Source organism: Thermothielavioides terrestris, chromosome 6, assembly GCF_000226115.1.
Source record: "Thermothielavioides terrestris NRRL 8126 chromosome 6, complete sequence".
In the NCBI taxonomy this organism is placed as follows: domain Eukaryota; kingdom Fungi; phylum Ascomycota; class Sordariomycetes; order Sordariales; family Chaetomiaceae; genus Thermothielavioides; species Thermothielavioides terrestris.
This window is the reverse complement of record NC_016462.1, coordinates 1667894-1683979: the sequence shown is the minus strand read 5'-3', so window position 1 is coordinate 1683979 and position 16086 is coordinate 1667894. Positions and strand designations below refer to the sequence as shown.

Genomic DNA, 16086 nt, shown 5'->3' with positions numbered 1-16086 from the left:
TGCAGCCGTATCATCATGCGACAGTTTCAGTGAATCGAGAGCCAGTGCGGGCAATCGGAACCTCGTACGTCCGGAGTATATTCGGTTACCAGAGCTCGCATTCTCTACTCCCGTCGAACGCTTCAGAGTCCAACCAAGCCGCCTGGTCTTTGCCAAGCTGCTGTCAAAGCTGACGCGCGGGGCAAGACAAGATGAAAATCCTCGAGGCGCAAAACGCCCTCCTCTCCAATTATGAGGTCTACCAGCACATCGTCGACCAGAGGAAGCGGAACAAGGAGCAGAACCGGCGCGTTCCCGGGAATGCGCACCACATCATGACCGAGGTTTGTGGAGCTCCCGGCGACCGAGAAAGAGAGAGAGAGGGAGAGAGGGAGGGGGAGAGAGGAAGGAACTCTTGCTGACCGACAGGGCCAACAACCAGGTGCTTACCTACCTCCGCCAGAAGCCCAGCCCGCTGGAGAGGCAGGAAGAAACGCAGGCGTACAGCCCGGACGCGATTCCGCGCCTTTTCGAGAAGCTGCGCGAGGCCAACCTGCCGAGCGAGCTGACCAAGGGCGAGCTGCTCTCGATCCTCAACCTGCGCCCGCCCTCCACCGCGGTGCTGAGCACGGCGATCGAGGACATGGAGGAGCGGTTTACCGACGACGAGCAGAACAAGATTGTCGACATCATCGCCGAGGTGCTGGGCCGCGACGAGGCCGAGGAGGGAGCCGAGGGAGGCGAAGGAGGCGAAGGAGACGCGATGGACGCTGACGCCGCGCTGCCCGTCGAAAACGGCCACTGAGCGACCCTTCCCGTGCGCTCGTGCACCTGCCAGTACGCAGCCGCGAGAAGGCCGCTACAGAACAGCGCACCCTCCCTGGCTCTGCCCGCCCTCCGGCGTGGTAGTCTTGAGGGCGGTGGTGCAGATGTCTTCGAACACTTCGGCCATTAGCTCGCCCGTGACGGCCGAGCACTCCATGTACTTGTCGGCGCGCATCTCCTGCGCCACGCGATAGCCCTCCTGCGGGTAGATGATGCCGTTGGGGTCGTCCTCCGACCGCAGGTCCCGCTTGAGGCCCAGCACCAGCACGGGAAGGACGTCGCTGGACGGGAACACTGTCCGGACTTCTTTGATCCACTGCTTGACGGATAAGTCACAGGAAGAAAGAAGGTCTGGAGGAAGGAGAGGGGGGAAGAGGGAGGCACATACCACCCGCTGGAGGTTGATGAGGCTGAGCCGCTGGCTTATGTCGTAGCAGAGGATGACCATGTCCGGCCGGAGCAGCCGCCAGTTCTCGGGGCTGGACGTGTCGTGGAACTCGAAGCGGTACTGGCCTCTGCGGGAGCGGATGTTGAACACAAACGGCTGGTCCATGTCTCGGAGCAAAGTGATGGGAGCTTTACCGCCGAGATTCTCGCGGCCCTGGCTTATCCCCCTGCCCCCGGCGTGTCAGTGGGACATACATAATATCTTTGGCGATGCTCCTGAGTGGAATGTGGCTAGGCATGCGCTACTGACGATAACAATGTCGACTTTCCGCATCTCTCGTCTCCTAGCAACAGGATTGTGACCGTGTGTTCCTCCATCGTGACCGCCTGAACGGTACTGTGGTATGAGAGCAAGGAGACGGAAACCGTAGGGCTGCTCAGCGAAGCCGTCAGGGGTACTGTAGTTTACTGTGGTACAGCACTCTTAAGCCGCACAGCAGGGACCTATCATCCTTATCCGCTTCGACCCCACGGTCCTTATCGGAGTGCCAAGGCCTAAGTCTCCACTAAAATTCTGACTCGAACAAGGAATGGCAACAGCCTGAAAACTGGTTCATGGGGTTGCTTCTCCAGATGGCCACATGAACGCCATCACCAGCGGACGGAGGAAGCTCGCCCAAGCATTGGGACACACAGGGGTCTCGCTGCTGTTGCGACCCTGGCACACTGCACCACACCCCTTCATCAAGAGTCAATCCTGCGGTCTGAGCGCATCCACGCGCCGGATGGCCGACACCGAGTATGCCGACTGGTCGCGAGACCAGCTGGTATCGCGTGTTAGGGAGCTGGAGGCGCGCCTCAATGAACAACAACAACAAAGGGAACCCTCCAAACCTTCTTCATCCTCAATTCCATCCCCATCCCCATCCTCAACCACCGCCCCCCTCCCTCTCCCGCCCTCGTCATCAACACCAACCGCCACCGGCCTAGCAGTGACTTCCACCACCAGCGGCGGCAAAAAACAAGCCAAGAAATCGGCCAAAAAGAAGCCCGGCCGCCTCGACCCCTCCAAGTACGCCACCCGCCTCGTGGCCCTCAAGCTGGCCTACCTGGGCCGGCGCTACGGCGGCTTCGAGCACCAGCCGGGCTCGGCCGTGCCGACCGTCGAGGAGGAGCTGTGGCGCGCCCTCGTGCGCACCTGCCTGATCTGGCCCGAGCAGCCGGACAAGGTCGACTTCGGCCCGTGGGAGTACTCCAAGTGCGGCCGCACCGACCGCGGCGTCAGCGCCTTCGGCCAGGTCATCGCCATCCGCCTCAGGAGTAACCGCCCGCTGGATGCGGCGGGGAAGAAGGGAGGGGATGATAAGGGGAAGGAGGGGGAAGCGGGGGACGTTGAGATGGGAGAGCGGGGCGAGGCAGGAGAGATGGCGGGGGCGGCGGATGGAGGAGCCAAGCCGGCGTGGGACCCGATCGCCGACGAGATCAACTACCCGCGCGTGCTGAACCGGCTGCTGCCGCCGGACATCCGGGTGCTGGCCTGGGCGCCGACGCTGCCGCCGGGCTTTTCGGCGCGATTCTCGTGCTGGGAGCGGCAGTACCGGTATTTCTTCACCCAGCCGGCCTTCACGCCGCTGCCGGCGTCGCTGGACCCGGACGGCACTCGCGGCAGGGAGGGGTGGCTGGACATCGACGCCATGCGCCGGGCCGCCAAGCTGTTCGAGGGCGTGCACGACTTCCGCAACTTCTGCAAGGTCGACGGCGCGAAGCAGATCACCACCTTCAAGCGCCGCGTGTTCGAGGCGGACGTGGTCGAGGTCGAAGGCACCGGCTCCGCGCTGCCGTACCTGGCCCTGCCGGACTTCAGGCCAGAAAAGCTTGCAGAACAAGGAGGCACGCACCCGAAGGTGTACTACTTCCACGTCCGCGGCTCGGCCTTCCTCTGGCACCAGATCCGGCACATGGTCGCCATCCTCTTCCTCGTCGGCCAGGGCCTGGAGAAGCCGTCGATCATCACGGACCTGCTGGACGTGGAGAAGAACCCGCGCAAGCCAAACTACACCTTGGCCGCCGAGGCGCCGCTCGTGCTGTGGGACTGCATCTTTCCCAAGGTCGACGACGCCATGCGCAAGAGAGCGGCGCAAGAGGTGCACGACCCGGCCGCGGAGGCCCAGGCGGACCTGAAGGACGGCATCGAGTGGGTGTGGGTGGGCGAGGACGAGCCGTCGCACCTGCACGGGCCGCACGGCCTGGTGGACCAGCTGTGGGAGTGCTGGCGCGAGCGCAAGATAGACGAGTTGCTGGCGCAGCAGCTGCTAGACTCGGTCGCGCGGAAGGCCGACCTGAGCCGGCGGCTGGCCGAGCTGGGCGGGCCGCCGAGCATCAGCCAGCGGGTGTTCGACGGCGGCGACTCGACCAAGACGGTGGGTACCTACGTGCCGGTGCTCAGGAAGCCGCTGCTGGCGACGCCCGAAGAGGTCAACGACAAGTGGGCGCAGAGCAAGGGGTTCGCCAGCGCGGCCGAGATGCTCAAGACCAAGAATTGGCGCAGAGTGATCAAGGCTAACAAGAACGGCGGCGGCGATGACGGCACCGGCAGCGTTGTAGACGACACAGAGAGCATAGATGAATAAATCAAGCGCAGTTGTCTGTAACAGTTCCAGTGACAACCAACTCCAGTTGCAATGCTTCCGGGTGCTATTTACGCCTAACATTTCTCCCAGCAGTAACCAGATAAAAACAACAGCATGCGAGGACTTCAAAAAGGCTACCCCTTCCCTCCATCCTCCTCCCCCTCCTCGCCATCCTCCTCAAACAAACACCCCCTCATGCCCCTCCAGACAGCCTCCACAATCTTCCGCCTGGGCAACAAGCCCGGAAACAGCACAACCACATCCTCCTCCCCCTCGACAACAACAACAAGGTAATACCGGACCTCCCAGCCGCGGAAGGCCTCGTTGATGAGCACGTCGCGGATCTTCTCGGTGGGGATGAAGCGCGTGCCGCCGCCCCAGCCCATTATCCAGCCTAACACCCAGCCCAACCAGCCGCCGCCGCCGCCCATCCAGCTCGTCTGCACGCCCAGCCCGCGCAGCACCAGCACCGACTCGGTCGTGTGCACGCGCGCGCAGCACGCCGCCCACCCGGCCGCCAGCGCCAGCGCCGTCGCCGCCCAGTCGGGCAGCGGCAGCGCGCGCTGCACCGCGCTCGTCGCGCGGCCCAGCGGGGACTGGTGCAGCGCCTGCAGCAGCGTGGTTAGCAGCGAGGGGATGTCGCCTGCCCGGAGGAGGGCGAGGAACTGCGGTGGTGGTGATGGTGGTGGTGGTGAGTGTGAGTGTGAGTGTGGGGAGGAGGAGGAAGAGGGCGATGGGGCGGACTGCTGGAGGAAGAAGCGGGCGTGCAGGACCAGGATGGCGGTGGTGAGGACCAGGAGGCGCAGGAGGAAGAGGGCCGCCAGCAGCAGGCGCAGCCGGAGGGTCAGCGGCGGGCAGGTGGTCACGGTGAACTCGGCCGTGGTCGGGGACGGGCGGCGGATGTACAGGCGGGGCGCCGTGACGAGCATCGTGGCGATTGCGGGCTGCTGTTGTTGTTGTTGTTGTTTGTGGTGGGTGGTGGTGCCGTTGCCTGCTGTCGCTTGTTGTTGTAACTCCGATGCTGGGGGCTGCAGGAGCGCAGCAGTGATATCAGTTGCTGCGCAGGTATTTCTGCTTGGGCTCGGGTATTCCGTGATAAAACGCAGCTAATGGCGTCGTATTTCACCGCCGTCGGTTTATTGGACTCATTTTTTGTGTGTGCAGCCCCTCCCCGGCCTGCAAATCGCTCAAATGTCGTCCAGGTGTCGGAGAGTTTGGACACGAGAAGGGAGGAGGATCAATGTCGCGCCAGGCATCGTGGTGGTTGAGACCAGCTTGCTTATCGATATAAACCCTAACCCGAAAGACTGCAGTGGAAGCCGCTAGGCACTATATGTATTAGTTCAAGTTTGCAAATTCTCGGCTGTAATGGTCAGTTTGGTTCTGGAGGCACTCGATTTTCTCGCTGTCTCTGCTCCATCCCCATAAGAACCCCCCCGCGGCGCCCAGCGCGAATCTCGCGGTGGCCGCCCACTCGCACGGGTAACCTGCGATGCTGCGCGCGGCCCTAAGCAATGAAGATAACACTTGAGGGAGGCTTCACTCTGCAGAGGCATCTTCACCGTCAGATGGCGTGCTGGATGACGATCGCTGGGGGCATGGGGCAGAGCGGCGAGATGGGGATGTCAACTGGACTTTTTGTCCATTATTTTTTGTCAATAATATTGATCAAGGCGAGACTCTCCGGTGTAGTTTTACTGTCAAACATGTCATATCCGTTTCCGCAGTCGTAAAAGAAGCAGAAAAAACCGAACTCGACATTGACGATGTGGTCGACTCGAACACCCCCGGCCACCTACCGCCTGCTTGAGCGTGGCGCATCATCTCGCCTGCCCCCCTGAAGACCCGTCATCACATGCATTAAACGGACAGCACCGACAACAGACAGAGCATCGGAACAAATGCGCATTTCACCTGCTGCCAGAGGGCAAGGCACTTCAAAAGAGAGAATTCCATTACAAAAAGCGCAGCAGCACAAGATGCCCAGGAGAAGCGAAAATGGCCCAACACAGCCCAACACAGTGCCGCGAGGCAACAATGTATATCCCCCCAATCCGTCTGCCGACCCTCTGGTCGGCTTGGTTTTGTCCTTTTCGCTCCCCTCGGCCATGACAGCAGTATCCAATCTCTCCCGTACTTCGCTGCCCATCCCATTACCATCAGTTACCACATCTCTCCAGCACAACCACTCGTCATCACGTCGTAACAGAGAACCCTCAGCAGTATTCCAAGAGACAGAAGAAGTAGAAGTGGCAATGACATCAAATGCAAGAAAAATGCAAACACAAAAACTGCTGCTGCTGCTGCTGCTGCTACTGCCGCACAAGGATTGTCACGAAACGTACAAGTCCCAAAGCCGCCCCCTATTAATCCCTTCCCTTCTCTTCTCTTCAGCCACTGCTACTTCCGCAGCTATCCTGCTTCCTCCCTGCCTCATCCGCGCCCTTCCAACACATCCTTTCCTATTCAAAACCGGTGGTATCTCAAGACGTGCCAACTTGTCCCCTTGAAAAGCCCGCGCCGCCAACGGGTAAAAGGTGGGGGATTGAATGTCAACCGAGTCGATGTGGGTATGCATGCCGCGTATGGCTGAACCTGTGGCTGCGGCGAATGAATCGAACCAATTCCTGCGCTTCCCTTCTTTTTTCTCTCCTTTTTTTTCTTTTTTTCTTTTCTCTGCTTGCTTGCTCCCACTCCAACGGCAGCCCTGACAATTCATGCCAGCAATCCCCCCAAGGAAAACCTCGTCCTGAACGCCGACCAAGATGCAGGACGTGATCGAAATCGAAATCGAATCGAAGCGAATCGAATGAAGTTGAAGACCAAAGTGCCGTCCCCCCTTCGCTGTCCCCGTCCCCGTCCCCCGTCCCGCTCCCGCCAACCACGCAACGCCGGCACCACCACCACCACCAAAACCCAACCTCAACCCCCCTCAAAATCAAATCATCTCACTCTGATGCAACCCGGTCCGAAACTCGTTCCGCCCCTCCTGCTCCGCCACCTGCGCCTGCACCTGCTGAAACACCTGCGTCTGCACCTGCACCGCCGGTCCGCCGCCCGCGCCCACGCCCGCGCCCGCGCCCGGCGCGCGGCTGCGGCTGGCCGAGCGCATGCGCTCCGTGGCGCGCGACAGCCGCCCGCCGATGCCAGCACCGTTCGTCGGAGCTGTGGCGGTGGCTGTGGTGGTGATGTCCACGCTGCTGCGGCCGCGGGTGTGGTGGGTGGCGTGGTGGTGGTATGGCGGCTGGCGCGGGTCGGGCGGCGAGAGGATGGGCACGGTGGCCTCGCTGGTGGGGATGGAGATGGAGAGCGGAGGCGGGTGCTGTTGGGATTGGGACGGCGAGTGTTCCTGCTGCTGCTGCTGCTGCTGTTGTTGTTGTTCTTGCTGTTGCGGCTGCTGGTGCTGCTGGTCGTCGTCCATGACGATCTCGATCAAGCCCGAGCTGCCGCCGTAGACGACGGGCTTGGGCCCGGCTGCGTGGTGGGGCAAGGGCGCGGGCGGCGGCGGCGGCGGCTGCGCAAGGTGCTGCAGCTCTTTGAGCATGGGCGGGACGGGCGGCGGCGGTGGCGGCGGGATGGCCGCGTCGTGGGAGGGCCGCCGGCTGCTGAAGGCATTTGCGTCGTGGGAAGGCCGCCAACTGGAGAAGGCATTCGCGTCGTGCGACGGCCGCCGGCCTTGCGTGAGCGAGTTAGCCGCGGAAGGGGCGCGCGAGTGGCCGTGGTGCGAGTGGCCGTGCGGCTGCACCAGGTCCTGGGGAGGCGCAGACGAGGACCGGCCGATCTGCGCCGCAAGCCGTGAGTTGGCTGCCGGAGGCGGCGTGTAGACGGTCGACGGGAGTATCATTGGGATGTCGTCCGTCTGGGGCTCTTCCTCGGCGGTCTTCTTGGGCGGCGACTGTCTGCCGGGCGAGTCGTGGCGGGACGGCGCCGGGATCGGGGGTATGGGCACGTTGCGCCTGCCCGCCTCGGACTCCATCACCAGGCGCATGGCCCTCGGCGTTGCGGGCAATCCGATCCGCGGCCCGTCGCGGTTGGCGTACATGCTCCTCCCGGCAGTCGAGTCCACGCTCGCGCTGCGCGAAGGCCGGCCCTCCTTCCCGGGCGGCACGTACGTCGTGCTGGGCAGCTCCATCAGCGACGGCGGCGTCCGGCTGGTCGGCGCGGCTGAGATCTCATCGGGATGCATGATCGGTGGCGCAGAGGGCCTCCTGGCGAGCGACTTCCGGCGCTCCTCCAGCTCGCGTGCCGCTGCCTCCTTCTTGAGCTGTCGCTCGTCCTTGATGACCTTGAGATCCCCCGAGCTGTCGGTGACGAGCTGCATCGGCGCCGGCGTCTGCGTGGGAGCCCCGATCTTGGGGCGCGACGAGCCGTCCGTCCCCGCTTGCGACGCCGTCCGGCGAACGCCCTCGGACCTGGTCGACCACGCGGCCGACCTGACTGACACCGGCGACGTCGGCCCCTCACCCCGGCTGGCCCGGCTCGCGCTGCGGTTGTTTCTCCGGCGGAACCGCTCCTGCGCCTCGACCGCCTGCCGGTAATCTTCCTCGTCGTCGGAGGCGTACTGGTGCTGCTGCAATCTCGCCGACATGGGCTGCGGCGACGACGGCGACCTGGTCGACGGCGGGCCGCGCGACGCCGAGCGGCCGCGGAGATCCAGCGCCAGCGGCGCGTTGCGCTTATCGGGGCTCCGCGCGCGGCTGGCGGTGCGGCTCGATCCCCTCGGGCGGGAATCGTCCCGGTCGGCATAGGCAACCTTCTTGACCGTGCTCGGCTGGCTCGACGGCTCCAACTCGTCGTGGGGAACACTGATAATCTTCCCTCTGCCGTCCGAGCGGCGCAGGTGCTCGAAGTCCTCGCGCGGCGTCGACAGGTTGATCAAGTCTTCCGGCGACATGGGCACCGGCGATTTGGGAGACCGCTTGCCGCCCTTGGGCGTGAAGCCCCGTGCCGCAGCCCGCCCGCGCTCCCGCGACCTCTCGCGGTTGTCCTTCCGCGACTGGCTGTTATCGCGCCCGTGGCGCCCGTCTCGGCTGCTCCCGCGAGCCTGCTGCCTGCTCCGGGCCGTGTCCAGGCTGTGAATGTAGTCATCTAAGCTCTTGCCCTGGCCGTGGTGGTGCCCGCGGTGGCTTCTCGCTACGCTCGACGCCGCGGACGTGACTGAGCTGGCGACCGAGCCAGGGCCTCTCCGCCTTGAGGGCCAGTGATACCGAACGGAGGAGTGGGCCGACGGCTCGGGTGAGGTGAGGTCGTCCGGCAGCGAGTCCTTGAACGAGGGTAACGAGAGATCGACCCCTTCGGGGATGCGGCTGCGAGAGCCGTTTCTCCTGCGCCCGTCGTTCATCAAAGCCTCAGCCAACGCCGGCGAAGGAGATGGAGGCGGGTGCCCCTTCACGACAGGGTCCTTCATTAGTCTAGGACTAGCGGTATTGGGTCTCGTTAGCTCCATATTTTTGATCGCGCTGTCTAAGGATTCCATCGGCTCGAACGTGTTGGAATAGGGGTCCTGCGCTGGCTTCGTCACTGCGGTTAGCAGTTCGCGCTGGCCCGAGTCGGGCGCTTCTCCGATCGAGGGAAGCCGCGGGCGGCCAAAGCCGTGAGCCGGCCGAGCGGACGCCGGCGTGTTGAACTGACTTCGATTGCCCCGCAGGATTGCCGTCGTCGGGTCAGCGCCGCCCGGCGAGAGCGCCGACTCGAGGATCGGAGTAGCACCCACGGCGATCGGCGTCCTGCCGTCATCGGTGTTCCCCAAGAACTTGGACTTGGCTTGCGCGTCGCCGAACGAGGTGATGAGCTTCAGCGCCGAACTCTTCGCCACGTTCCTTTGCGGCCCTTGGTTCACGACCGGAGGCGAGAGCGGAGGGCTCGCCAGTTCCGGGACGGTCTGCGCGATGCTCGGGAAATTGAGCTGCTGAGCGGACGGCGACGTCCAGGGCTCTGTCGATTCTTGGGTAGTGCAGGCAAAGCTATCCCACCCAGGTCAGCAACCCACAGTTCTGACCGCCGCTTCATGCATGAAAAACCACTTACCATCGAATGGCTAGCTGCTGCTGGCCGTGCTGCACCGCCCACTCGCCCCATTTTTTGATGATCTGCTCCTGGCGCTCCCAGGCGGCCGGGAAGAAGAGGCAGGTAAGAAGCAGAGCCTCCATGTATTTTTTGTGCGACACGTAGATCTCGATGGCGTCGTTGTGGTCGCCCAGGCCGACCAGGATGGTCACAGCGGCGTGCACGTCACCGTTCTCCAGCAGGCGCTGCACGTACGCACGGCCCAGCTTGTGCTGGGACGACTGTCCGCCGATGCCGCTCAGCGCCAGCAGCATCCAGTCGGACGATGTCATGTTCGCAGATCCCACGGCCATGATGTCGGTGCTGATATCGCCCAGCCACTTGGCCAGCAGGATGCGGTTCGTGGAGCCCAGGGGATGGCGCGACATCTCGTCGCGGATGAGGTCGTCGACGTCCTTGTGCCAGCCGAATATGGTGCTCAGCATCTGCCGGCGGAGATCGTCGTTGGTCAGACGGCTGTGGTCGGTCGAGTAGGGCGCCTTGTATGGCACGTCGGCGAGGCGGCTCCTGGTGAACTTGAACAAGTCAACGACTCGCGAGTCTTCGGGGCTGCGCGGCACCTCGTGACGCAACCTCGAGGGCTTGTGAACAGAGCGGTGATGCGAGCTTCCCATCGAAAGCGAGCTGGTCGTGGACATCGTCTCCCTTTCCCTCCTTTCCCGATGCTGCGCTTGGCTCGACCGCAGCGAAGAGCCAGCCGAAATGTACGTGTTCTCGGTCAGTCCTCGCGAGATCACCGATGCTGGATACCGCACCGGCGCCGTCTGGGACGTCGACGAGGAGATCGACACGCTCGACCGGGTGACATTCGACCCCGGCGTGTTGGGGCGGTACGGCTCGGTGTCGGACTCGCTCTGGAGATAGCGAGCTAAAGGCGACCTGCGATCCGACTCTGGTTCGGACAGCTCGGTCGGTCGGAATGTGATTTGAACCTGCGGCTCAGACTCGGACACATTGCCGGCCTGGCCTTTGTCTTCCGATTCGAGCGAGATAGGTGGTGAGGGAGGGAGCAGGTTCGCAGGGTGCTGCACGTTAGCAACCATCATGGCGGGCGCGTTCAGGTCGAATTGCTGCACCGTGTTGTTAGCGCCCAAGGTGAAGAGGGTGGCACCCGGGCCGTAGACGGCCAGGCCACGGATGGTTTCGAGCGTCGGAATCGTATCGTAAGTGACATGCTTTGTCCGCACGTCCCATGATATCGTCTCGCTGCTCAGCGTTTTAGCGATCAGTGGACTCGCAAAGGAGTCGGTCCATTGGTACTCACGATTCCGAGTACTGGATGATGCGGCCGTTCTTGGACCAGCCCATCCAATTGGGGCCTGTCAGGTAGTTCTCGGTCCTCTTCAGGATGCGCACAACCTTGGCCGGGTCGTCACTATTATAAGCTTTGGACACGCTCCAGACCCGCAGATCACCGTCGTTCGTCTGCACCGCCAGCATGTCCGATTTTGACCTGGATGAGGAGGCATGCCATGACAGAGTTACAATCGGGGACGGCCCTCTTGATGTGGTGAGATTGTGCAAGATTGTAAACCTAGGTTGCAGCGTCGCGATGAGGAGCGAACCATTCTGGTAGCTAAGGGGGGGGGGGGTTCGAGTCAGCCTCGCTTGGAGATAACCAACAACGCAGCGAAGAAAAGAAAAAAAAAAATGAGCCGACTCCCTACCCAATTGCAAATGTCCTGCAGTCGGCTGCTGGTGAGAGGGCCGTAATGGCGATTTGGTCGAGCGTCCTTGACGAAAGGTGCTCTGACGTCGTGGGCTCGAAAAGTATCACATTGCCTTGCGTGTTACCTGGGCCAGCCGTCAGCCAAAAAGCGCCTTCACTCGATAGCAAGCCAGCTGCAGGCTGCAGCCTTTCGTCACACCCACCAAAGGCGACGTTGCCATTGCGCATCCACGCAGCGCATGTGAGATTCTCGTAGGACGCGAAGCGGGCGACCTCGTCGCCCGTCAGGAGGTCCCACACGATGGCGGTCTGGCCGGCATCGTAGCTGACGACTAGCCTCCCCGCCCCGATGTCGCTGTGGTTGTCGACGGCCAGCAGCTGCACCTCCTCCGAATGCCGGGCGAATCGCCGTTCTATCGCGAGCGTGTCGTGGTGGCAGCAGACGACCGAGGTGCCCTGGGCGTAGAGAAACATGGATGCCGTCGCGGCGCACGGCTCGAAGTAGCGGGTGACGGTAGTCGTGCTCGGCGGCGCCATGGCGTAGCCGTGTACGTGGGCGAGCCGTCCTTTCTCACGGGCCGCAGTGCTCGAACTCGCCCGACTCCGCGAGGTATGATGCCCGGTGGCCGACATGGCGGGCAATGGTGTAGGTTAGAGATTATATGTGTATTTGCGACAGAATGTGTGATGAGTCCTCTCGACGATGGGCCTGTGAAAGCCACCTGCTCGTGTATCAGCCGGCTGCTTGCAGTGCATCGCATCGGCATGGCCTTGCGGAACCTGCGGTGGCCACCAGCAACCAGTTCCCGGGCGTCGACATTCTCGCATCCTCCCGGCCAAAGAAGCCAAGGGCGCACGGGGCCACGCAGCAGAAGGAAACATCGAACATACCGATCAGGAGGTGGAATTGCACGTCCGCCGGGCGATGGAGAGGCGAACCAAGACGGGCGGTGAGGCTACACAACCCGAACCCGCCGAACCATCACATGGAACGTTGTCTCCCGCTGCCAGCTCCCGCGGCGCCGGTACCTCCCTCCACGTTCCGTTGCACCTGCAAGAGCCGAGCTTCAAAGGTATCCCCCACAGCATAGGCCGACGAAGCAGCAGTCGTGGACGGCGAGGAAATCGTTGGCGGCTGTCGTGCCGCGCCGCGTCGTGTCGTGTCTTGTTTCGGTGTGTTAGTGCGGTCGACGGTGGTGATCTTTCCCGGTGACGAAAGGACCCATGGGCGGGTGCGGTGGTGGGGGGGGAGGGGAAGAACGGAAAGGAAGAGGCGGGTTCAGGGCGAGGTAGGGTTGGGAGACGAGGGCACCGAGGTATGGGTCAACCGCACGGTTGCACCGGGGGTGTCTCACCAGATGCCGCCGTAGACGCAGGAGGATAAAAGGGGTGTGCACACGCGCAGGTTTGTATGGGGGCAGCAGAGATAAAGTTTACCAGCTTCGCCTCTCAGGGGGCGCCCTCCAGTCGCCCGGCGCTTGTCGTGCGGCAAAGGAGAGAGTGTTTGAGGGCGTGTACTTCGTACAGGCGCAGCGCCTCGACGATGGCGGCGGCAACGAATCTACCCGGCGTACGTGGCTAGGCATGTGCCGGCCGAAGCACGAATCAAGGGCCGACTCCCCGCTCCCTACTCCGCGCTTGTTCTCACTCACTTTTATTCGCCGCTCGGGCGCATGCGCGCTGCGAGTTCAACAAGCGAACACAAAGGGAGAGAAGGGTTAGCGGCTGCAAGAACCCAAGGAAAATGGGAAAGGAGAAGGGAGAGCACCACGTTGCCACGAGAGTGTGCCGGGAACCGGGAAAAGATGTAGAGAAACAACGTGAAGACGACCCCAGCCATCGCAGGCGCTTAAACCGGCTGGCGAGAATGCTGCCAGTGGGCCCCGGAGTGCGGACGGAATATAACACGCTCTACATCCCCGCTGCGTCCGTCTGTTCTGGTCCCCTCGCTGTCTTCTCCTCGCTTGCACCCAACCCAGGACGTTAACTCCATGGAGCAGAGCGGGCTGGCCAGGGCCAAGGAGTGAGGGAGGGGTGTGTTCAAGGGGACGCTGGTGCACGGAAAGGAAAAGGTATGGTAGGCCGTGTCGATGGCAAGATGCGCATTGACTAGGGGCCGAGGGCGGCACTAGCTCGCGGGCGGCGAGCTGGGGTCTCTGTCGAGTAGGAATGCAGCTTGCACCTGGGCTGGGCAGGACCCTGGTAGACCCCGGTCTGCAGGAGCAAAGAGTGACTTCGATTTGGCCCTGCCACTGGTGGGAAGCGCGGTAACTAGCCCGGACTCGAGTACGGATAACATGCTCGTCCACAGCAACCGGCAACCGTGGTTGGCCTGCAGCAAGTCCAGCACACATTGGCACGTCCAATATTTGCCATAATTAGGTCGCTGCTCTCCGGGTTGCGAGAAACCTCGCAAGCAGATGGTGCGGAGCTGCTTGGCTGCTGACAGGGCGCGCATGACCACTTCCCCCCCCCCCGCGATTAAGAAACAGGCCCTGATGCTGTTCGTTCGCCGTCGTCTCCTAGCCCGCCGAGCGATGGTCATCACGGCCGGCTCGGGGCCGAGAGGCCGGGGGTGCCGAAGTGATCCCGGTGCTGTGCGAATCATGATTTTGGGGGGAGGGGGGGCTCTCCCGCAGCGGCCCGTGTGGAGGTGGTTTGGGAGTTTGCCGTGGTCCGTTCGCAGTAATCCGTACCCTAACGTACATACGGAAGTGCGTATGTACATATCCATGGTATGTGCACTCTCTCGCCGGTCTGTGCCTGTCCTGAGGTAGGCAGGAAGTGTAGGTAGTTACTCCGTCCAGTCGTGAGAAGCGGTACCTTGCCTTGCGAGGTTGCAACGATCTGCAGGCGGGAGCGCTGCCCCGCCGCAGCTGTGCCGTTCATGATCGGACGGCTGAGTGCGACTCTCCCCCAGAAGACACTGGAATCACTGTGTAATGCTCTTCAACACTGTGGCCTTCAACACTGTGGTATGGTGAATTCGTCAACCGGCTGCGCTGTCGCTCGCCATTGTTGCTGCCGCGATGCCCACAAGGTGCTGGACTGTTCGGCTGATCTCGGAGCAAGCCTGACCGGGCGGAGCGGCCTTGCTCGCACTCCTTTTTCCCGGGTCGTCTCGCCTGTCGAAATCGTCGCTGTCCCTGGATTTTTGCTTCGAGAGCTTCATGAGGCGTGGTTGGCCGTCGAGTGGGGGGCAGGAGGAGAATTGGCGGCGGGGCCAGGTGGAGAACCACACCCTACGACCGGGGCCTTAAGCGCCTTGCCTGATCATTGGCCGGGAAATCCCTGTCATGCAGCCAATCACGGCTGCCATCACCTTGCTGGCAGGGATGTACAGGGATCCTACCGCTTTCCCGATCTTTCACTTTCCCTATTGTTCCCGTTGTTCCTGCCCTCGAGGCTCTCACGAGTCCAACAATGGGCCACTAACAAGACATCGGAGCAGTCAAATGACAAAGATTCGGTCGCCGGGCGGGGGTTCAGTTTCACACCAGTTGCTTCAGAGAGAAATTGCAGGCAACTCCTGGAAGCATACGTTTCCGATGCTTCTCACTAATACACCACACACCTCTGCTGTGTAGGTCAGGTCGTAAGTTGTTTGCTCGAGAGGTGGACGAAAATTCCTCTCTGGCCCGTATTTTACATGGTACACTAGTGTATTGTAGGCTGACAAGCCCGAAGCCCCGCATGATCCTGACCGGCACGTCCCGCTCGCAGGGATGATGAAAGTTAGGGCAAGAAGAACAAGAGTGGCAACCTGGAAGCAGACCCGGCTTCTGCGTGCGCCCAATTCAATGTGGTGAAGCCTGAACGTTATCATCAGATACTACTTCACAAAGTCTCCGTATGATGCTTCAATGTTTCCGTACTTGAATACAAGTGGTCTGCGGCATTTGAAACCCCCAAATTCTCCACGCAGTGTCCTCCCACCACAGCGCACCCCTGCAGGAGCACACTCTACCTGAGAACTGCAGTTTTAGCAGTCCGACACCTCAACGGCTCCCGCTGGGAGCTCGTGCCTCGGGTCATCCGTGAGACGGGATTGGGGGTCTCGTCCATGCACGACACCACCTTTTCCAATCATATGGTCAACACGTGCCCCCGGATCTCTCCCGGCGGCTTCGATGCTTGCATCACGGCCAACGGCCCTACAGTTGCGGCACCTGATTCGCCTTTGGCCGTCGTTCCGGACCGGCTGGTGGTGCAACGCACCGGGCGAGCTCTCTTCAAATCAGATCCCGGAATGCCCGCTGGAGCTCCGATGGTCGCCTGTGAGATGTTATAGCTAATCCGTCTCCGTCCTTGCTTGCGAATTGGACAAGGGCCGACCCTCATGACGGGGAGATTAGGCGAGCAAATTCGGACAGCTGCAGGTAACGTTAGTTATGCCGCACTCGCAGGCGATGGGACCCAAAGCAGCACTTCCGGTAGGGTTACATACGCTGGGCCATTGGGTCTTGAAGAAAGAGGGCCCTCCCCCCACCGTCCATCACGCAATGCGTTCATAACCCGCTCTGCTCTCCC

At 62.1% G+C, this 16086-nt stretch overlaps 4 protein-coding genes across 4 annotated transcripts; 2 read left to right on the top strand and 2 right to left on the bottom strand.

Annotated features, from left to right (window-relative positions):
* Positions 1–191: 191 nt before the first annotated feature.
* Positions 192–784, top strand: THITE_2060065 (uncharacterized protein; the record flags this gene model as incomplete). The annotated part of the gene is made up of 2 exons (XM_003657728.1): positions 192–323; positions 422–784. The coding sequence occupies 2 exons, from the start codon at positions 192–194 to the stop codon at positions 782–784; spliced, it is 495 nt and encodes a 164-aa protein (XP_003657776.1).
* THITE_2123787 (uncharacterized protein) lies at positions 756–1779 on the bottom strand. The gene is made up of 2 exons (XM_003657727.1): positions 1502–1779; positions 756–1418 (listed from the first exon to the last, which is right to left on the bottom strand). Exons 1-2 carry the CDS (start codon positions 1567–1569, stop codon positions 839–841), a joined length of 648 nt encoding a protein of 215 aa, XP_003657775.1. The 5' UTR covers positions 1570–1779; the 3' UTR covers positions 756–838.
* Positions 1780–1976: 197 nt separating this feature from the next.
* On the top strand, positions 1977–3821 carry THITE_75432 (uncharacterized protein; the record flags this gene model as incomplete). Its single annotated transcript, XM_003657726.1, has 1 exon — positions 1977–3821. One exon carries the CDS (start codon positions 1977–1979, stop codon positions 3819–3821), a length of 1845 nt encoding a protein of 614 aa, XP_003657774.1.
* Positions 3822–3955: 134 nt separating this feature from the next.
* Positions 3956–12189, bottom strand: THITE_2097720 (uncharacterized protein; the record flags this gene model as incomplete). Its single annotated transcript, XM_003657725.1, has 6 exons — positions 3956–4842; positions 6774–9784; positions 9849–11093; positions 11152–11463; positions 11555–11681; positions 11760–12189. 6 exons carry the CDS (start codon positions 12187–12189, stop codon positions 3956–3958), a joined length of 6012 nt encoding a protein of 2003 aa, XP_003657773.1.
* Positions 12190–16086: the final 3897 nt, after the last annotated feature.

Coding starts and splice junctions, on each gene's coding strand:
- THITE_2123787 (XM_003657727.1), bottom strand. CDS start 1,569: ATGGAGGAACACACGGTCACAATCCTGTTGCTAGGAGACGAGAGATGC. Junction 1,419..1,501: donor GGAAAGTCGACATTGTTATC/GTCAGTAGCGCA, acceptor CGCCGGGGGCAG/GGGGATAAGCCAGGGCCGCG.